The following is a 22746-nucleotide window of genomic DNA, read 5'->3' as shown; positions in this document are numbered from 1 at the left end:
AATTCCCAAAAAAACTATTTTTTTGTGTGGGAACTGAGTATCGTTTTGGATAGATTGGTTTCTAAGTCTTTCTGGGAGTGCCCCACTATCAAAAGGTCGTCCAGGTATGGAACTATCATTACTTTCTCCTTTCTCAGAGGGGTTATCGTCTCTAGCATAATTTTTGTAAAAAGCCTGGGGGCAGTTGTTATCCCAAATAGTAGTGCTTGAAACTGGAAAGGTTTTAGATGCCCTTGGACCCACACAGTTATTCTCAAAAATTGTTGTGCCTCTGGATGAATGAGTATGTGAAAATACGCATCTTTTAAATCTATGAATGCTAGAAACGCCCCTTCTTGTAAAACTTTGACCGTGGTTTTTATAGATTCCATCTTGAATTTCTCGTACTTTATGGACTTGTTCAGGATTTTCATATTTATGATGAGACGCATTTTCCCGTTCGGTTTTCTTACAAAAAAAAAAAACTGGAACAGCCCAGACAGACTTGATTCGTCGGTACCGGAACTAAAGCGTTCATCTGAACTAGCAGTTTGATTTCTTGCTCCATGCAAAGCTGAAGAGGTTCCGAGCTCTGAACCGGAGTTTGAACAAATAGAGTGGGGGGACTTTTGACAAAGGGAATACTGTACCCTTCGTGGAGGGTATTTAATAACCAGCGGGTGCATGAGTATTTTTCCCAGCACTCCCCGAATTTTCCCAGTCTCCCCCCCCACTGGGGCTCTGGCGTCACTTTTTGGAAGATTCCTCAGAACGGGGAGAGAACATAAAACCCTTCCCTTTCTGTTTTCCCGATCTCCAGTTTTCTGTCTTACTCCTTTTGTTTTGAAAACTACCCTTTTTTTGGGGACGAAAAAAAAGGAGTTTTCCTTTTCTTTTTATCCTCCGGGAAGCTCTTTTGGAATCAGAGGCTCTCTCTAGAATTTTATCTAAGTCCTGACCAAAGAGAAGGTTACCATAAAACAAGATGTTGCATAATTTTGCCTTGGAGCCTGTGTCTCCAGACCAAGCTTTTAACCAAAGTGCCCTTTTAGAGTTATTAGCTAGGGCCGTAGCTCTTGCGGTCAGTCTAACAGAATCCGCTGTTGCGTCGGACAAATAAAATCTACGGCTTTTAATGAGAGGGAAGGAGTCTGCAAAGTTTTCGTATGGGGTATTGGATTTTAGTAATGCTTCCAGTTGTACCAGCCAACTTTTTAGGGATCTAGCTATGGATGCAGCCGCGATATTAGGTTTAAATAAAGCCGCATCCCAGGTTCTTCTAAGGTTAGCATCCACTTTTTTATCCATAGGGTCACGTAATGATCCTGTATCTTCAAACGGTAAGGAAGAACCCTTAGCCAGTTTGGAGAGTGATACATCAATTTTAGGACAGCCTTTTCCTAAAGGTGAGCCTTTTCCTAATTGTTCGAGGTAGGAAAACTTTCCTGTCTGGATTTTTCCACTCCCTCAAAATAAGACTGTAGATTTTTGTGTACCGGAAATACCCTTTTTTTCTTGGTTTCTAATACTGAAAACATTCTATCCTGGGCGGATCTATGTATTTTTTCCTTCTTTAATCTCCATGGTATCCCTGACCGCTTTCAATAGATCGTTTATATCGTCAGATGAAAATAAGTAATTTTTAAATCGCCATCAGAGTCAGAATTACTACTACTCTCATCGCTATCTGAAGAAACATCGGAAGATGTAGAGGTTTTTAAGGGCGATTTTTTCCTGGACCCCTGTTTTGATGTTGATAGTACACTAGCGGCTGCAGAAAAATCTGAAAAAGAAGATTTTATTTCTTGTTTAATCATACCCTGCAGTTCCTTTCTTAAAGACTGGACTTCTTCCCTGACAATGTTATCAATGCATTTTTCACAACGTTTTTTAGCATGATTATCGGGGAGTTTAACAGAACATACGCGACATCTAAGAATTTTCGATTTTTGCGCTATTTTAGGTTTCACAGAAATGTCTTTGTCACTCTTCCATACAAAAGGGGAAAAGATGAGAAAGGCCTATTAACAGCATGTGCAAGCAGCATTCCATACTCACAACCTAGATGTCACTCACTGCTACAGGTTGGTCCATAGCTTCCTCCGGATCCATATGTGTGGATGGCTGAGGCTGCAGAAATGCTTGTAATTTCTCTGGTCAGAGGCCGACATCCGACTTGACCAGGGCGCCAGTTTTAAAAAAACGTATGGCCGGAAGTCTCCCCAGGACCTCCGACGTCATCCAGGCCGGCAACTCTCAAGCCAACACTATTAGGCCCCCGAGTGACGTCACCCGCCGGAGCCGAGAATCTCGGGCAGCGGACGGCCTAGAACCCGAAAGTGCTCCTTTGAGTGTCCGGGTGCCGCAGCCTGGTTTAAACAAAAAAGGACCGCGGCAGGCACTCCATGAAAACGGACTTGCTTGCCCAAGGTAAGCCCGTGGCTGGCGCAATGCACCCGCCATCCTGCGATAGCTCCCGACCGGAGCGCAAAGGTAGCTCCTATCCTCCGCCTGGCAGGGACAGGAAGACAATGAAGATAAGTGAGGAAACGGGCCCTTTTGAACCTTCCTGTCCCTTCCTGGCTGGAGGAGGAGGATAATCTCCAAGTAAGGTGCCGTCATGGAGGGGAAAATAATAAATCCCTACATAGTTCCATATTTGTGGCGCAGATCAATTACATGAACTACCAGAGAGCACAATTAATGGAGCACATTAAATGAATACATAATTGTAATTCTTCACTAAAATAAATATATAAATGGATCATGTGCAACAAAAGTGTTATGTATATTGGACACTATCCAACTCTGTACTATTAACCCTAATTGAATACATGAAATAGTAGGGAAAGCAGAATTATGGTAGGAAGGGCAAAAAATTATTATTGTGGTGGACTTGAATTGGATTATTGGGGGGGGGGGGGGGGTGTGGCTCCACTTATAGCATTATTATTGGCAATTCCTTTTGAGAGGACAAATGTGTTTTTACCCCACCCCATTTACTTTCTTTCATTATGCAGATCATGAGTATCTGCTAGCAGATATACCACCATGTATGTATACCAGTATCCATGTTTATACAACTATGTAAACTCAGACTAGACCAAACTGATATAGACCCAAATATTAGGACTAGACAGAACCAATATAGATAAGGAAAAAAGGATTCACCCAGAGAAAGCGGATCCAGCTAAGTTTCTCTATAGAAAGATTTATAGAAATATTGTACAAAGATATATAATCATGTGTCCTTGCCTATTTATATATCTAAATGACATATGGATATATATTATTTTGTAATCTTTATTTTATATGTGTTATTTTTGTCATCATAAAATAGTCTCACTGATTTCATTCAAGCTTCGTGGGCTTAGTGTATCTAGTTGGTACATCCAATATACTTCCCTCTTCTGTAGTTTTTCAAAGCGATTCAACGGGTTCTCTGGTATGAAGTCAATGGGGGTAATTTTTATCTCGTGTTTATCTTTTTCCGGGGTGGACGCACAATGTCTAGAGACCCCATGCTTCAGATCTAGTTTGTGGATGTGTTATACCTATGTTGGTTCACCAGACAGTGGAAGGCTTGTGTGGTACGGCCTACATATTGTAGGCCGCATCCACATTCAATAAGGTAGATAACATAGGTAGAATGACATGTGAGATGGTTAATAGTGAATATAACTGTTGGTATCTACTGTTTTAAAATACGTTTTTGTACTTAGCTGGTTATGGCAGGAAATGATATCCAAGAATTCTATTTCAACTTTATTGTAATTCGGGGTGAAGGAGATTCCCCAGTCTGTTCCGTTTAAAGAATCGCAGAATATTTTTGCCGTATCTTCGTTCCCGTCCCAGATGATGAACAAGTCATCAATGTATCTTTTCTAATATACAATCTGTTTCTGGAAATCGGGGTGATTAGAGATTATTTCTTCGAATTCCCCCATAAATAGATTTCCGAAAGCCGGCGCTACCCGCGTCCCCATAGTGGTCCCCTTACATTGGTGATAGACTTGTATAGTATTGTTATATATAAAATAGTTGTTCTGGAGTATAAAGCGTAGACTCTCAAGGAGGAATTCTATTTGGGGGGGTGTTAATGTAGCATCCTTTTGCAAGACCGTTTTTACACACACTATTCCTATATCGTGCTCAATATTATAATAAAAGGGATGTGACGTCCATTGTCAGTAGGCCATATGTATCCTTCCACTCGGTTTTAATTCTCGAATTAATTGACTCGAGTCGTGGAGGTAGCTTGGTAATTTTTTTACATAAGGTTGTCGATATACAGTCAGGTCCATAAATATTGGGACATTGACACAATTCTAACATTTTTGGCTCTATACACCACCACAATGGATTTGAAATGAAACGAATAAGATGTGCTTTAACTGCAGACTGTCAGCTTTAATTTGAGGGTATGTACATCCAAATCAGGTGAACGGTGTAGGAATTACAACAGTTTGCATATGTGCCTCCCACTTGTTAAGGGACCAAAAGTAATGGGACAATTGGCTTCTAAGCTGTTCCATGGCCAGGTGTGTGTTATTCCCTCATTATCCCAATTACAATGAACAGATAAAAAGGTCCACAGTTCATTTCAAGTGTGCTATTTGCATTTGGAATCTGTTGCGGTCAACTCTCAAGATGAGATCTAAAGAGCTGTCACTATCAGTGAAGCAAGCCATCATTAGGCTGAAAAAATAATAAAAAAAAAAAAAAAAATCTGAGAGATAGAAAAAAACATTAGGTGTGGACAAAACAACCAGTAAGCTCAGCAACACCAAAAGACCCAGAAGACCACGGAAAACTACTGTGGTGGATGACCGAAGAAAACACCCTTTACAACAGTTGGCCAGATCAAGAACACTCCAGGAGGTAGGTGTATGTGTGTCAAAGTCAACAATCAAGAGAAGACTTTACCACAGTGAATATATATAGGGTTCACCACAAGATGTAAACCATTGGTGAGCCTCAAAAACAAGAAGGCCATATTAGAGTTTGCCAAAAGACATGTAAAAAAGCCTTCACAGTTCTGGAACAACATCCTATGGACAGATGAGACCTCATCACTCTGGTACAAGTTGATCTTGAAGAGTATGGAGAAGGAAAGGAACTGCTCATGATCCTAAGAATACCACCTCATCAGTGAAGCATGATGATGGCGTGGGCATGTATGGCTGCCAATGAAACTGGTTCTCTTGTATTTATTCATGATGTGACTGCTGACAAAAGCAGCAGGATGAATTCTGAAGAGTTTCGAGCAATATTATCTGCTCACATTCAGCCAAATGCTTCAGAACTCCTTGGACGGCGCTTCACAGTGCAGATGGACAATGACCCAAAGCATACTGCAAAAGCAACCAAAGAGTTTAAGGGAAAGAAGTGGAATGTTGTACAATGGCCAAGTCAATCACCTGACCTGAATCCGATTGAGCATGCATTTCACTTGCTGAAGACAAAACTAAAGGGAAAATGCCCCAAGAACAAGCAAGAACTGAAGACAGTTGCAGTAGAGGCCTGGTAGAGCATCACCAGGGATGAAACCCAGCGTCTGGTGATGTCTATGCATTCCAGACTTTAGGCTGTAATTGACTGCAAAGGATTTGCAACCAAGTATTAAAAAGTGAAAGTTTGATTTAAGATTATTATTATGTCCCATTACTTTTGGTGCCTTAACAAGTGGGAGGCACATATGCAAACGGTTGTAATTCCTACACCGTTCAACTGGTTTGGATGTAAATACCCTCAAATTAAAGCACACAGTCTGCAGTTAAAGCACATCTTGTTCATTTCAAATCCATTGTGATGGTGTATAGAGCCAAAAAAATTTAGAATTGTGCCTATGTCCAAATATTTATGGACCTGACTGTATATCCATGAACTGTGATAGGTTGCTAGTGGCACATTTTGTATTTGATACGATAGGTCTACCGGGGGGGGGGGGGGGGGGGGGGTTTGAATGCAGGCACTAGATACATTAAAAAAGAATGAGGAATTAATCATTCGGCCTGCAGATAAGGGAGGGGGATTGGTTATACAGAATTATGGGGATTACGAAAAAGGCACAGAATATTCTCAGTGATACGATTTACTACGAACAGATCACATATGATTCGTTCCCTGAGATTACAAAAAAACTGAACACTTGTCAAGAATGCATACAAAAAAAAAGGGTATATAAATAAAAAAAACAATTTTTTATCTCCGAAAACACCATGTATCCCGTATTTTTACCACCTACCCAAAATTTAAAAAAAAAACAAAAAAAAAAAACGGTAGACCTATCGGATCAAATACAAAATGTGCCACTAGCAACCTATTCCTTTTGAGTTTCTCAGACACCCCAGCTACATATGGGATAACCATATTCTTGCGTCTGTCATGCTTCTCGCCCTCACTGGTAGTCTTGATGCTCTCTCTTCTCCTTCCTTCTGTTTTGACAAAGGCCCAAACTGGATACCCACAAGTTTTAAGTGCCCCTCTGAGGTGTTTGAATTCCTTCGCCTTGGCCTCTGTGCTGGTGGGGATTTTCTCTGCCCGGTGGTGTAAAGTCTGGATGACTCCCATTTTGTGGTCTAGAGGATGGTGGGAATCAAATAGCAGGTACTGGTCTGTGTGTGTGTTGGTTTTCGATAGACCTCTATTCCCAGCTTCCTTATCTATATTGGTTCTGTCTAGTCCTAATATTTGGGTCTATATAGTTTCGGTCTAGTCTGAATTTACATAGTTGTATAAACATGGATACTGGTATATATGGTGGTATATCTGCATAGTGAAAGAAAGTAAATTGGGGGGGGGGGGGGGATGGGGCAAAAACACATATTTGTCCTCTCAAAAGGAATTGTCAATATTAATACTATAAGTGGAGCCAACCCCCCCCCCCCCAATAATCCAATTCAAGTCCACCACAATAATAATTTTTTGTCCTTCCTACCATAATTCTGCTTTCCCTACTATTTCATGTATTCAATTAGGGTTAATAGTACAGAGTCGGATAGTGTCCAACATACATAACACTTTTGTTGCACATGATCCATTTATATATTTATTTATTTTAGTGAAGAATTACAATTATGTATTTATTCATTTAATGTCCTCCATTAATTGTGCTCTCTGGTAGTTCATGTATTTGATCTGCGCCACAAATATGGAACTATGTAGAGATTTATTATATATATCTATTTTAGTATTCTTTTATATATCTAATGCCCTATATTAGTTCTGCCCCTCTAGTATGGCCACACACTCTTTATAAGAATTTTAATCATATGTTATATATATTTTATACTTACCCCCATTATATATATATGTGCGGCCAGAAATTCTGATAATGCCATGGATATGAATCCTATCTCCTGAGAAAGAAGGGTCCCGAACCCCACAGGGCTGCTGTATTACGTTGGTGCAGAGAACAGGAATCGAGGCGAACCCCAGCGCTACACAGAGTGACTGTGTGCGCTGTGAGGGTGCGAGTATGGAGATCGTGCAGCGCTGGAGATTCACAGGATCGCCGCATGTATACGTGTGGGTCTGGAGATCTTGCAGCGCTGGAGATTCACAGGATCGCCGCACGCATACAGAGAGTGCAGGTAGATGAGAATGGCTCTGTGTGAGAGGACCGCGTGCGCTGCGATACCACTAGGAAGCCAGCGCTGTAAAGCAGTTTTCATTATTAGTATTATTAATTTTATTATTCTCTATGGATTAAGCTATAATATGGAGCGCTCGATTCAGCGCCACTGAAGCTTGTATCCCCCTATGTGTCACACTGGATACTAATGTGTCTCCCTTATGTCCTAATTAATGCAATTGAATATGATTGAAGGGCTCTGGTAACGAGGTCCACAGACTAGGAGCTTCATTATACTAAACACGCCCGCTCCTGCCTCTGAACCTCCCCCAGATTAACCCGCCAAAATAGCTTTTTAAATACCCCTAGAGCAAGTGAATCTTTATTCAGTTAATTGTCCTGACGAAGGGGGCGCTTCGCCCTTGAAACGCGTTGACTTGAACTCAAAAGAATATTACTAATCCTGAGGATTCATCTATATGCCAGCAGCGCCGGAAAGTGGTCTCACACTTTATGATCTTCTGTATACAAACTTTCCTGGAACCATCGAGACAGGAAGAGACCCAGGCAGCAGCACGGCATTCCCTGATGCTGATGGGGATAGATACCAGCTAAGGCATATACAGCTGTTGTGACTCTTCACAACAGCATCCGGTAAGCGAATTACACACCGTAAGACTATATTATTTATAAGGCGGTGCCACACATGAGGCGCTGTGTTTTTTTGTCTTTTTCTTGTCCAAGATTGTTTTCTCGTGACATCTTATACTATGTTAGGGGCAAATATGGGTCGATGTTATATATTTTTTATCCAAAATTTTAATTTTAATTTCTACACCTTAAAAAGGCAGATAGTGATACCTCAAAATATAGTTTTTACTTAAGATTCCCTATGTCTACTTTATGTTGGCATCATTTTGAAAATTCAAGTTTATTAGAAGGCTTAGAATTTAAAAAAACGACTTTTTCAAGGACCAATTCAGTTCTGAAGTCATTTTGGAGGTCCTTATATAATAGAAACCACCCATAAATTATCTCATTTTAGAAACTACACCCCTCAAATTATTCAAAACTGGTTCTACACACTATGGTTAACCCTTTCGGTGTTCCGAAAGAATTAGGCCTCTTTCACACGGGCGTTACGGGAAAATGTGCGGGTGCGTTGCGGGAACACCCGCGATTTTTCCGCGCGAGTGCAAAACATTGTAATGCGCTTTGCACGCGCGTGAGAAAAATAGCGCATGTTTGGTACCCAAACCCGAACTTCTTCACAGAAGTTCGGGCTTGGGATCGGTGTTCTGTAAATAGTATTATTTTCCCTTATAACATGGTTATAAAGGGAAAATAATAGCATTCTGAATACAGAATGCATAGTACAATAGGGCTGGAGGGGTTAAAAAAATAAAAAAAATGTTCAACTCACCTTAGTCCACTTGATAGCGCAGCCGGCATCTGCTTCTGTCTCCTTTCTTTAGGACCTGGGTAAAGGACCTTTGATGACGTCACTCCGGTCATCACATGGTACGTCACATGATCTTTTACCATGGTGAATCACCATGGTAAAAGATCATGTGACGTACCATGTGATGACCGGAGTGACGTCATCAAAGGTCCTGTAACTGTATTTAATGCTCACCATAGGTCCTTCAACAAAGGAGACACAAGGAGATGACGGGCTACGCGAGCAAGTGGATTAAGGTGAGTTAAGTGATTTATTTATTTTTAATTTTTTTTTAACCCCTCCAGCGCTGTTTTACTATGCATTCTGTATTCAGAATGCTATTATTTTCCCTTATAACCATGTTATAAGGGAAAATAATAATGATCGGGTCTCCATCCCGATCGTCTCCTAGCAACCGTGCGTGAAAATCGCACCGCATCCGCACTTGCTTGCCGATGCTTGCGATTTTCACGCAACCCCATTCATTTCTATGGGGCCTGCGTTACGTGAAAAACGCACAAAGAGGAGCATGCTGCGATTTTCACGCAACACAAAAGTGATGCGTGAAAATCACCGCTCGTGTGCACTAGGGCTGCGCATCTTCACTCGTCTCACGATTCGATGCGATTACGATTATCAAGTCCACGATTCGATTCGGCGATGCATCACGATGCATCAAGATTATTACCCAAGTCCCCTTGTTTTTCAGAGGATTCCGGCAATCTGGACGCAAACGGATGCATTTGTCAGGCGGATCCGTCTGACAAATGCATTGAAATACCGGATCTGTCTCTCCGGTGTCATCTGGAAAAACGGATCCGGTGTTTATTTTTTTCACAGATTTAAAGGTCTGCGCAGATCGGAAGAACGGATCCGTCAATGCAGCTTTGATCACCACAGTCATTGATCACGCCCCTGTAAGGCTTCATTCAGACGTCCGGATGCGTTTTGCGGATCCGATCCATCTATCAGTGGATCCGTAAAAATCATGCGGACGTCTGAATGGAGCTTTACAGGGGGTTGATCAATGACAGGGGGGTAATCAATGACAGGGGGGTAATCAGGGAGTCTATATGGGGTGATCACCACAGTCATTGATCACGCCCCTGTAAGGCTTCATTCAGACGTCCGGATGCGTTTTGCGGATCCGATCCATCTATCAGTGGATCCGTAAAAATCATGCGGACGTCTGAATGGAGCTTTACAGGGGGTTGATCAATGACAGGGGGGTAATCAATGACAGGGGGGTAATCAGGGAGTCTATATGGGGTGATCACCACAGTCATTGATCACGCCCCTGTAAGGCTTCATTCAGACGTCCGGATGCGTTTTGCGGATCCGATCCATCTATCAGTGGATCCGTAAAAATCATGCGGACGTCTGAATGGAGCTTTACAGGGGGTTGATCAATGACAGGGGGGTAATCAATGACAGGGGGGTGATCAGGGGGCCCCACCTGACACAGACGCTGACCCCCACCTGACACAGACGCTGACCCCCACCTGACACAGACGCTGACCCCCACCTGACACAGATGCTGACCCCCACCTGACACAGACGCTGACCCCACCTGGCCACCTCACCTGACACAGACGCTGACCCCCACCTGACACAGACGCTGACCCCACCTGGCCACCTCACCTGACACAGACGCTGACCCCCACCTGACACAGTCGATGTTGCACGGTCTTCGGCTTCTTTTGGCAACTCGTGACGCACAGTATGCGACGGTCGGAAGCCTGTCAATCAAATAGGAACGCCCAGTCCCGCAGAAGACCTACCCGGAAGCGGCGGTAAAAAAAACAGCCGACAAGCTGGCCGGGACTTGATTCCGGGACTGAGCAGAGCAGAGGAGCGGGCGCGGGAGAGAGAAGAGAAGAGATACTCTTCCGCGCCCGAAACAGAGGAAATAGTCCCTACAGGCACAGCAAGCAGGCAGGTAGTACTGAGCGGCGATTTAAAAAAAAAACAAAAAACGTAGAAAGCGGGGGGGGGGGCCGGGCCCGGTACAACTGGGCCAGCTGTACCTATCAGCGGCCCTGTCAACATGCATCGATTATTTAAAGCAACCGCATCGATGCAGAATCGCCGGGGGTCGAATCGCGATGCATCGATGCATCGATTATATTCGACAGCCCTAGTGTGCACAGCCCCATAGAAATGAATGGGTCGGTATTCAGTGCGGGTGCAATGCGTTCACCTCCCGCATCGCATCCGCGCGGAATACTCGCTCGTGTGAAAGGGGCCTTAAGGGAACATTGAGGTGAAATTTTAAATTTACAGTTTTTGTGCAGGTTTTTAATTTTAATCCAATTTTTCCTATAACCGCAAAACGAACCTCAATATTTATTACCCTGGTTCTGCAGTTTACAAAAACAACCCATTTATGTTCGTAAACAGCTGTATTGGCACACGGCAGGGTCCAGAAGGAAAGTAGTAACATATGGTTTTTGGAGAGCAGATTTTGCTGGAATGGCTTTTTGTCATCATGTCATTTGAAGGCACACTAGGGCACCCCTACTGTAGAAACCCCCAAAAAGTCCTTGACCTCAGAGGTGTCTCATAATAATTTATTAACACTTGGCTGTGAAGATAAAAATATATATATATTTCTTACAAGAAAAAGTCCCTTAAGGCCATATTTTTCACTTTAACAAGGGATAACAGGAGCAAATGCACCCCATAATTTGTTACCCATTTTCTCCTGAATACGGGGCAACACTCCAAATGTGGTCACAAACTGCTCTGTGGGCAGACGGCTGAATTCAAAAGGAAAGGAGCAGCATCTGCATTTTCTAACATGGAATTAGCTTAAATAGATTTTAAGGGCCATAGCTTTTTTTTTTGGTTGACTGAGCTGTGTGGGGGCTCATTTTTTGCGGGATGGGCTATAGTTTCTAATAGTACCATTTTTGGGTACATATGACTTTTTGATCGCTTTTTATTAAATTTTTTATGTGGTGAAGTGGGCTAATATTGCAATTAAGCCAGTGTTTATTTTTGTTTGTTATGGTGTTCCCCATGTGGTATATTCGATAAGATACCGTACTTTTATTCTGTGGGTTGATACGGTTATGGTGATACCAAATTTATATTGCTTTTATTCATGGTATGTCACTTTTATATCAGAAAATCAACTTTTAAATTTTTCCGTCAGATCAGAGCCTAAAACCAGCATTTTTACACTGCCACGATCAGATTCGAATCGATTGTCGGCAAGGAACCACTCTAATTGGTCCCTTGCCGGCATTACTGCACTCTGCACTGTCCGTGACAGCGGCAGAAGCTTTAATCTAAGCTTTGTAAAAAGCTGCTATAACGTTTATATACGTGCTATCTGCACGGGGCATGTGCAGATAGGACGTATATAACCGCATGGCAGGTGTGAAGGGGTTAATCATTGAATGGATTCATCTGTTATATCACTGCACTCTCATCTTCAGCGGTACTCAATACATGGGAGGACCGACAGAGGAACAACAAGAGCTGGGATCCATTAATTCATACACTATGGCATGACCAACATACTTTCCTAGAAGGGAATTCAAGTTCTAGAAGCACTCATGTAGTTGTTACCTGTTATACTTTCCATCATGTGCACATGTACACCATTATTGATCAAAGCAAAAACCACTAGACCCTTACCCTTTATCCCAAGTAAATTGGTCTCGCATAATCTTTGCAGACTCCTCTCCAACAAACACTGATGGAATGTCAATTTTCTTGAGAATGTCAACTGAAAAACATAAAATGTGTGTATGTATATATTTACTCATGTATTATGCTACAATTTTAAATTCTATGAGAAAACATGCCAATATGCCCATGGCATTTACTTTAGGCATATTCTGATCATATTGGGTTCCGTTTCATTCAAAACCATTTTTGATCAATGCAAGTCAATAAGAAGCTATTCACCAGTACAAATGTTACACCAACGGCAGATAATGAGATAACACAAGTGAATTAATAAAATTAGAGAAAAGACTGATTTAAAATTAAAAATAACTCAGTAGATTGCCACAAACTTTTTACAAAGACAAATTTTTTTAATTTTCATTTAGATCTAGTGGTCCCAGTGCATTACATCTAATTATGCTCTTTGCTTCAGACTACAAGTGTACTGCCGCACGGTGTGGCTGTGTTGTGCTTTGGATGCATCAGAGTACAGAGTGACCGTACAAGTAGCAAAACGATCAAATTAACCAATTACAACCAAATTATTTATTTGGTGTTCTTGGTTACCCACAAAATGGCCTGTAATTTAAAAAAACTGAATTAGTCTTACCGGTATTTCCCTTTTTAAGAAACCTCCATGACAGAACCTTACAATGAGATTATCCTCCTCCTCCTTCCAGGCAGGAACAGGAAGCTTCAAAAAGGGCCAACCTCCTTGCCATCCTCAGTGTCCTCTGGACTTGACAGGCCCTAAAATTTCAACATTCATACCACACAACTTCTATTCTTTAAAGGGTTTCTGTCACCCCACTAAAGTGTTTTTTTTTTTTTGGGCTAGTTAAATTAGTTATATAGCGATATCTGAAAATATAATAGTGTTCCTTACTTTGATCCAGCAGTTTAGTCAAAAAACGAAGTTTTATCATATGCAAATTCGGTCTCTACCAGCAAGTAGGGCGTCTACTTGCTGGTAGCTGCTGCAGAAATCCGCCCCCTCCTCTTGTTGATTGACAGGGCCAGCCGGGATCTCCTCCTCCGGCCAGCCCTGTCGGCATTTCAAAAATCGCGCGCCCGTGTTGAATCTGCGCAGGCGCTCTGAGATGAGGAGGCTCGTCTCCTCAGAACTCCCTCAGTGCGCCTGCGCCGATGACGTCTTCTATTTCGATGATGTCATCGGCGCAGGCGCACTGAGGGAGCTCTGAGGAGACGAGCCTCCTGCCCCCTAGGAATGAAGAGGTTTTTGGATTTCCTCCAAGTTTTAGTCTCAGATAAATATTTCAAGACATTTTTTTGCGTCCAAAGTGTGGAAAGTTCTTTTAATTTCAGACTTGGGGTTTTCACAAAATGAAGGAAGGATAACTTCCTGTGTCCTGTGAAAGTCAGAGACTACTTTGGGTAAAAAGGAGTTATCAAATCGCAAGATAATTCTGTTATCTCTAACAGTTAAGAAGGGTTCTTTAACAGAAAAAGCTTGTATTTCATTAACCCTGCGAGCCGAGGTAATTGCGACAAGAAATACAGTCTTGAGGGTCAAGTGCTTAATGTTCACCATCTCCAAAGGTTCAAATGGGGGATTAGTGAGCCCTGAAAGAACTAGGTTCAAATCCCAAGGGGCGACTGGAGGTCTTATTCTAGGTCTAAGGGCTCATGCACACAACCGCGCAGTCTTTTGCGGTCCGCAAAAAAACTGATGCTGCCCGTGTGCCTACCGCAATTTGCGGACTGGAACAGGAGGCCCATTATAGAAATGCCTATTCTTGTCCGCAAAACAAACAAGAATAGGACATGCCTCATAATTTTTGCGGGGCCACGGAACGGAGCAACAGATGCGGACAGCACACAGAGTGCTGTCAGCATCTTTTGCGGACCCATTGAAATGAATGGTTCCGTATACGAAATCAAAATACGGCCCGTATACGGAACACAAAAAACGTTCGTGTGCATGAGCCCTAAGTCTGTCAGCACCTGTCATGATTTCGTATTATCCATGGGATAGAGGCTACCTTTTCGTCTAAAGAAGCACTCAAGGCCGAAATTTGCACTCTGAGGGTGCTGGGTTTTAATCCCTTGTTAAAAAAAAAATCTAGAATTGATGGAATGTTACCCACTGTAGTTGAAGGATTTTGAGAACACCTAGAAATGTATTTTTTCCAGATTTTTTGGTATATCCCATTAGTCACCCTTTTCTTGCTGGCTAGCATGGTATTGACTACAGCGTCGGCTAGGCCCTTAGATTTTAAAATTAACCTTTCAGGATCCAGGCTGACAGGTGTAAACTTACTGCTTTGGGATGGAATATGGGGCCTTGTGTTAGAAGATCCTCGGACCACGGTAGAACCCAGGGTTCCTCCTTGGTCATTCTTGACAGAAGTGGATACCATGATTTCCTCGGCCAGTTTGGTACTATCAGGATTACTTTTCGCTCTGTCCTCTCATCTTCCTCAGGACACTCAGAATTAGAGGCAGTGGTGGGAAGCAATAAGCTAAATGAAAACTCCACTGGATCGCAAGAGCGTCGGTTCCCGCACTCTGTCCGTTGGATTCAGCGAGAAGTAAACTGGCAACTTCGCGCTGTTTGTTTGCCAGTAAATCTATTTGTGGAGTACCCCATCTTTTGACAAGAGTGTCAAATATCTCGTTTTTTTAAACTCCACTGCCCTGGATCCAATTTTTTGCGACTTAGATCGCCCTGGCGTTTTGTGTCCCTTTTAGAAAGACTGCTGATAGAGAGATTACATTTTCCGCCCAGAAGAAAATCCTGCTGGTTAGGGAGTGTAAGATTTTGCTTTTTGTTCCCCCTGATGGTTTAAGTATGCCACTACTGTTTTGTTGTCTGATCTGTAGGTTGAAGTCTGTCTCCTCTGGACTTGAGACCATTCCCCTTGGGCCAACATACTTTGCAGATGAGCCCCTCCCCCCCCCCCCCAGAGGCTGGCATCCATAGTTAGAATTAACAGATTCCTCACAACCCAAGGGACTCCTATTTGTAAGTTGTGCATTTTTTCCCACCATTTTAGGCATAATAAGATTTCCTTCTGGGATTAGAATCAGCTTGTCTAATGATTCCCGAGTTCGATCCCAGTTATGTAACATGCGTCTCTGAAGGGGTCGAGAATGTAATTGGGCCCATTTCACTGCTGGGATGCATGATGTTAGGGAACTGATGAGGGTCATAGTTTGACGGATAGTATGGTATTTTTTCCCCCTGAAAACTCTTGTGATTGAATCATTTGTATCTTGTCCTCCGGCAAAAAACCCATCTGATTGACTGAATCCAACAGTACGCCCAGGAACACTATCTTTTGCGTGGGAAGAATCTGGGATTTCCCCCAATTTATGATCCATCCCAGGTCCTTCAATATGTCTCTGGTTTTCAAAAGATTGTTTTCTAGGTCTATTTTGGTATCGTCCACTATTAAAAGATCGTCCAAGTATGGTATTAAGACGTGTTCATTTTTGTGAAAAGTCTGGGCGATGTCGTTATACCGAAAGGGAAGAGCCTGAAATTGGAAGTGTTTTAGCTGGCCCTGAATCCACACCGCTATTCTTAAGTATTGCTGGGAATCTTGGTGAATGGGCATATGGAAATATGCGTCTTTTAGATGCATTGATGCTAAAAATACACCTTCCTGTAGAAGACTGACCGTGGATTTGATAGATTCCATTTTGAACCTTTCGTATTTTATTGACTTGTTTAATTTTTTGAGGTTTATGATTAAATGCATTTTCCAGCTGGGTTTGGGTACCATTAATACCGTGGGGTAGCAACCCAGACCGATTTGATGGTACTGGTACCAGAACTTCCATCTGGACTAAATCCAGAATCCTCTTCTCCAGACAAAGTTGAAGAGACCCTGAGCTTTGGACTGGAGTGCTCACACATCTAGTGGGGGGTAACCTTGAGAAAGGGAATCCTGTAACCCTGGCAAAGAATATCAACCAAGGGTTTGGAGAATTTTTTTTTCCAGGATTCTACAAACTCACAATCTTTCCCCCCCCCAAACCCCCCCCCCCCCCAACGGATCTCTGGCGTAATTTTTTGGATGAGTCGTTATTACGAGAGTTGAATAAAAATCCCTTTTCTTTATTTGGTAGATTTCTGTTTTCCCTTTTTTATTTTGAAACCGATCAGTTTTTTTAAAATGAAAAAATTTTGTTTATTTTCTTTTTATCTTCTGGGAAACTTTACTTTGAATCAGAAGCCTTCTCCAGAATTTTTTCTAAATCTTTCCCAAAAAGAAACTCTCCGTAGAAGGGAATATTACATAAGTTGGCTTTGGAGCCAATATCCTCCGACCATGATTTTAACCATAGTGCTCTCCTAGAGCTATTGGCCAGTGACATTGTCCTTGCAGTAAGCCTGACTGAGTCCGCCGTAGTGTCAGATAAGAAATCCACTGCCTTTAACAGTAGTGGAAAGGAATCTGCAAACTGTTCATATGGTATATTTGATTTTAATAAGTCTTCTAATTGCACCAACAAGCTTTTCAAGGACCTAGCTACCGAAGTAGCCGCAATATTAGGTTTGAAAAGTGATGCAACCGCATCCCGTTTTTTTTAGATTTGTATCATCCACTTTTTTATCCATGGGATCGCGTAGAGATTCTGTATCCTCAAATGGTAATGATGTACCTTTTGCCAATTTGTAAAGGAAACATCATCAATTTTGGGACAATTTAAGATTGTATTTAAATCATCATCGACAACGGGCAGTCTCTTTTTAATGGTTCTAGGCAAGGAGACCTTCCTATCCGGGTTTTTCCACTCTTAAAATTAAAGAATGAAGGTTTTTATGTACCAGGAATACCCTCTTTCTTTTCTTCTAAACCTGAAAACATTTTGTCCAGAGCAGACCTCTGAACTTTTTCTTCTTTAATTTCCATTGTGACTGACAGCTTAACAATTCATTAATGTTTTCAGAGGAAAATAGATACTTTATAAAATCGCAATCACTATCAGACACACTACAAACCGGATTCCAAAAAAGTTGGGACACTAAACAAATTGTGAATAAAAACTGAATGCAATGATGTGGAGATGGCAAGTGTCAATATTTTATTTGTAATAGAACGTAGATGACAGATCAAACGTTTAATCCGAGTAAATGTATCATTTTAAAGGAAAAATACGTTGATTCCAATTTTCACGGTGTCAACAAATCCCCAAAAAGTTGGGACAAGTAGCAATAAGAGTCTGGAAAAAGTAAATTTGAGCATAACGAAGAGCTGGAAGACCAATTAACACTAATTAGGTCAATTGGCAACATGATTGGGTATAAAAAGAGCTTCTCAGAGAGCCATTTCTAAGCAAGATCCACAAGCTCAGGCGTTTTCACTGGGCCAGGGATCATTTAAAATGGAGTGTGGCAAAATGGAAGACTGTTCTGTGGTCAGACGAGTCACGATTCGAAATTCTTTTTGGAAATCTGGGACGCCATGTCATCCGGACCAAAGAGGACAAGGACAACCCAAGTTGTTATCAACGCTCAGTTCAGAAGCCTGCATCTCTGATGGTATGGGGTTGCATGAGTGCGTGTGGCATGGGCAGCTTGCATGTCTGGAAAGGCACCATCAATGCAGAAAAATATATTCAGGTTCTAGAACATATGCTCCCATCCAGACGTCATCTTTCAGGGAAGACCCTGCATTTTTCAACAAGATAATGCCAGACCACATTCTGCATCAATCACAACATCATGGCTGCGTAGGAGAAGGATCCGGGTACTGAAATGGCCAGTCTGCAGTCCAGATCTTTCACCTATAGAGAACATTTGGCGCATCATAAAGAGGAAGGTGCAACAAAGGCGGACCAAGACCATTGAACAGTTAGAGGCCTGTATTAGACAAGAATGGGAGAGCATTCCTATTTCTAAACTTGAGAAACTGGTCTCCTCGGTCCCCAGACGTCTGTTGAGTGTTGTAAGAAGAAGGGGAGATGCCACACAGTGGTGAAAATGGCCTTGTCCCAACTTTTTGGGGATTTGTTGACACCATGAAATTCTGATTCAACATATTTTTCCCTTAAAATGGTACATTTTCTCAGTTTAAACTTTTGTTCCGTGATTTATGTTCTATTCTGAATAAAATATTAGAAGTTGGCACCTCCACATCATTGCATTCAGTTTTTATTCACGATTTGTATAGTGTCCCAACTTTTTTGGAATCCGGTTTATAGTTTTTTCATCCTCTTCAGAGGCTGAAAAAGAGGGTGATCTTTTTAGACCTATGCTTAGAGGTAGATGGGTGACTGTAAGCTGGTGAAAAATCCGACAAGGCGGAACTTAGTTCCTGCCTTATCATGCCCTTCATTTCATCTCTTAAAGAAGGTACTTCCTCTCTATGTCATCAGTAAATTTTTTACATAGTTTTTTGTAGTATTTGGAAGCCTGGTTGCATACACACCACTTCTAAGAGGCTTAGATTTTTTAACTACTTTGGCTTTGACAGACATATCCTTGTCACTCTTATCGTACAAGGGAAAGAGAGAAAAGGCATATTAAAGAACAAAACTGTGCAGTCCAATACTCACAACCTCTACCGTTCTGAAGACTCACTGTCAAGCTGACCGGTTGCTCAGCACTCTCCTCCTGTTTCATACTACAAGGAGTCGATTGCTCAGATGACGGCAGTAGATTCTGCTGGTCAGAGGATGACATTCATCTTGACCAGCGCGCAAGATTTTAAAGCCCATCGCCGGAAGTAAGGTAACTCCCGATGTCATCCACCCGGCATTCGCCGTGGACAGCCCTATCAGGACCCCAGATGACTTCACCCGCCAGGGACGGCCAATAGGATCTGGAGAAACTCCTCTTGAGTGTCCGTATTCCGCGGCCCCTTACCGGCGCACAAGCAGGGAATAATGACCGCAGCAGGCACACAGAGACAGAGCTTACTTGCCCAAGGTAAGCTCCCAGCACCCGCAAATACGGGCGCAGTTTTCCCCTTCATCCGTTGTTCTTATCGCCCCTGAACTGAGGCACAGGGACTCCTCCTGCTCCTCTGCATGGCAGGGACAGGAAGACACTGAGGATAGCAAGGAGGAGGGCCCTTTTTCAAGCTTCCTGTCCCTGCCTGGAAGGAGGAGAAGGATAATCTCATTGTAAGATGCAGTCATGGAGGGGAGGAGAAAAAAACAAAAGACACTGAATAAATAATATGGTTCTAATTAAATGGGTTATCCAACACTAACAAATGCCCCCCCCCCCCCCCACTAATTCTACTTACCTATCTCCCCGCACGGCCGCTTCTCCCTGTGCGTGGATGAAAATATCCAGTGTCGGGTGGGTGGGACAGGGGTGGGGGGTCAGCCAATGGCAGGTGGTGACAGGGATGAGCCTCCCTAGCGTATTTCTATACAAATTGCAGTCTGATTATTGCAAGTTGGGGTCCAATTGGGGACCTACCGTCACAATTACAAAAAGTAGTTAAAATTTTTGAATTTTTTTTTAAAAAGATTCTAATCACCCCCTTTTCCTAAAACCAAAGTAAACAAAAAAAAAAAAAGGTCTGATTTTTCAAAGTTCGTCCCACTAAAAATAAGCTCACACATCTCCGTAGACATAGTAACTATAAGAAAGTTATGGAGGTCAGAATACAGCGATGACAAGAAATGTTTTTTTTTTTTTTTTTCTTTCATTTTTTTCAGTATTAAAACACAGCAAAAACTACAAACATGTGGTATCGCCGTAATCGTACTGACCTGGAGAATCAAGGGCACACGTCAGATTTACCACATAGTGAACGCCATAAAGGCAAAACCCGTAAAACTGTGTTGGAATTGCGTTTTCTTTTCAAATTGCAACCCATTTGGATTGTTTCCTGCTTCCCACTACATTTGTATGCAATATTAAATAGTGGCATTAGAAAGTACAACTTGTCCCTCAAAAAAAAAAAAAAAAAGGGAGGTTATGGCTCCACAAAAATGGAAAGGAAAGGCTTCAATAAAATGCAGTGTGACCAATTGCCTTCAAAAGTCACCTAATTAGTAAGTAGAGTCTACCTGTGTGTAATGTATTCTCAGCATAACTACAGATGTTTTGTGAAGTTATTAGTGAACATTAGTGATCAAACAGCATCATGTAAACCAAGGATCACACCAGACAGGTCAGGGATAAAGTTGGAGAAGTGTAAAGCAAGGTTGGGTTATAAAAAATAAAATAAAAATATTCCAATCTCTGAACAGCTCACGAAGCACTGTTCAATCAATCATCTAAAAATGGAAGCAGCATGGCACAACTGCAACCCTACCAAGACACGGCCATCCACCTAAACTGACATCTCAGGCACTTAGAGCACTAGAGATGCAGCCAAGAGGGCCCCCAGTCACTCTGGATGAGCTGCAGAGATCCACAGCTCAGGTGGGAGAATCTGTCCACAGGACAACTATTAGTCATGTACTCCAAAAATCTGGCCTTTATGAAAGTGTGTCAAGAAGAAAGCCATTTTTGAAAGCAAGCCATAAGAAGTCCCATTTTCAGTTTGCCACAAGCCATGTACAGGTGAAACTCGAAAAATTAGAATATTGTGCAAAGTTCATTTATTTCAGTAATACAAATTAAAAGGTGAAACTAATACAGTCATGTGAAAAAATTAGGACACCCTTTGAAAGCATGTGGTTTTTTGTAACATTTTTAATAAATGGTTATTTCATCTCCGTTTCAACAATACAGAGAGATTAAAGTAATCCAACTAAACAAAGAAAACTGAAGAAAAGTCTTTTCAAGATCTTCTGTAAAATGTCATTCTACAAAAATGCCTATTCTAACTGAGGAAAAAGATAGGACACCCTCACATGTATTCCCTCTTAAATTGGCTCAGATCTCACACAGGTATATCACACCAGGTGCACATAATTAGTAGATCGTTACTCTGCATGTTGAATGAGGCTTGCCCTATTTAAACCTCAGACATTTAGTTTGGTGTGCTCCTGACTGTTGAAGTGAGAGTGAGCACCATGGTGAGAGCAAAAGAGCTGTCAGAGGACTTCAGAAAAAAGATTGTAGCAGCCTATGAGTCTGGGAAGGGATTTAAAATTCTCAAAAGATTTTGAAATCAGCCATTCCACTGTCCGGAAGATAGTCTACAAGTGGAGGGCTTTCAAAACAACTGCCAACATGCCCAGGACTGGTCGCCCCAGCAAGTTCACCCCAAGAGCAGACCGCAAGATGCTAAAAGAGGTATCCAAAAACCCTAAAGTGTCATCTCGAGAACTACAGCAGGCTCTGGCTACTGTTGATGTAGAAGTACATGCCTCTACAATCAGAAAGAGACTGTACAAGTTTAACTTGCATGGGAGGTGTGCAAGGAGGAAACCTTTGCTTTCCAAGAGAAACATCGAGGCCAGACTGACATTTGCCAGCGATAAAGTTGACAAAGACCAGGACTTCTGGAATAATGTTCTTTGGACAGATAAGTCCAAAATTGAATTATTTGGACACAACAGCAGAGGACATGTTTGGCGTAAACCAAACACAGCATTCCAAGAAAAGAACCTCATACCAACTGTGAAGCATGGAGGTGGAAGTGTCATGGTTTGGGGCTGCTTTGCTGCAGCAGGACCTGGTCAGCTCACCATCATAGAATCCACGATGAATTCTACTGTGTATCAGAAGGTGCTTGAAGAACATGTGAGACCATCAGTTAGAAAATTAAAGCTGAAGCGGAACTGGACCATGCAACATGACAATGACCCAAAACATACTAGTAAATCAACCAAAGATTGGCTGAAAAAGAAGAAATGGAGAGTCCTGGAATGGCCAAGTCAAAGTCCAGATTTGAATCCCATTGAGATGCTGTGGGGTGACTTGAAAAGGGCTGTACGTGCAAGAAACCCCTCAAACATCTCACAGCTGAAAAAGTTCTGCATTGAGGAGTGGGGTAAAATTTCCTCAGACCGATGTCGAAGACTGGTAGATGGCTACAAGAACAGTCTCACTGCAGTTATTTCAGCCAAAGGAGGTAACACTCGCTATTAGGGGCAAGGGTGTCCTATCTTTTTCCTCAGTTAGAATAGGCATTTTTGTAGAATGACATTTACAGAAGATCTTGAAAAGACTTTTCTTCAGTTTTCTTTG

The 22746-nt window shown here is 42.1% G+C and overlaps 1 protein-coding gene across 2 annotated transcripts in view; it reads right to left on the bottom strand.

Annotated features, from left to right (window-relative positions):
* Positions 1–22746, bottom strand: part of RNF13 (ring finger protein 13) — a 112945-nt gene that overhangs the window by 27660 nt on the left and 62539 nt on the right. For both annotated transcript variants that reach the window (XM_040428077.1, XM_040428079.1), the window contains one exon: positions 12642–12732. In XM_040428077.1, coding sequence (XP_040284011.1) covers positions 12642–12732 — 91 coding nt within the window. The remainder of the gene's footprint in view (positions 1–12641; positions 12733–22746) is intronic.

The sequence above is a fragment of the Bufo bufo genome, chromosome 4 (assembly GCF_905171765.1).
Source record: "Bufo bufo chromosome 4, aBufBuf1.1, whole genome shotgun sequence".
Classification (NCBI taxonomy): domain Eukaryota; kingdom Metazoa; phylum Chordata; class Amphibia; order Anura; family Bufonidae; genus Bufo; species Bufo bufo.
Note: the sequence above shows the minus strand (reverse complement) of the source record. Positions and strands in the feature narration are given on the sequence as shown.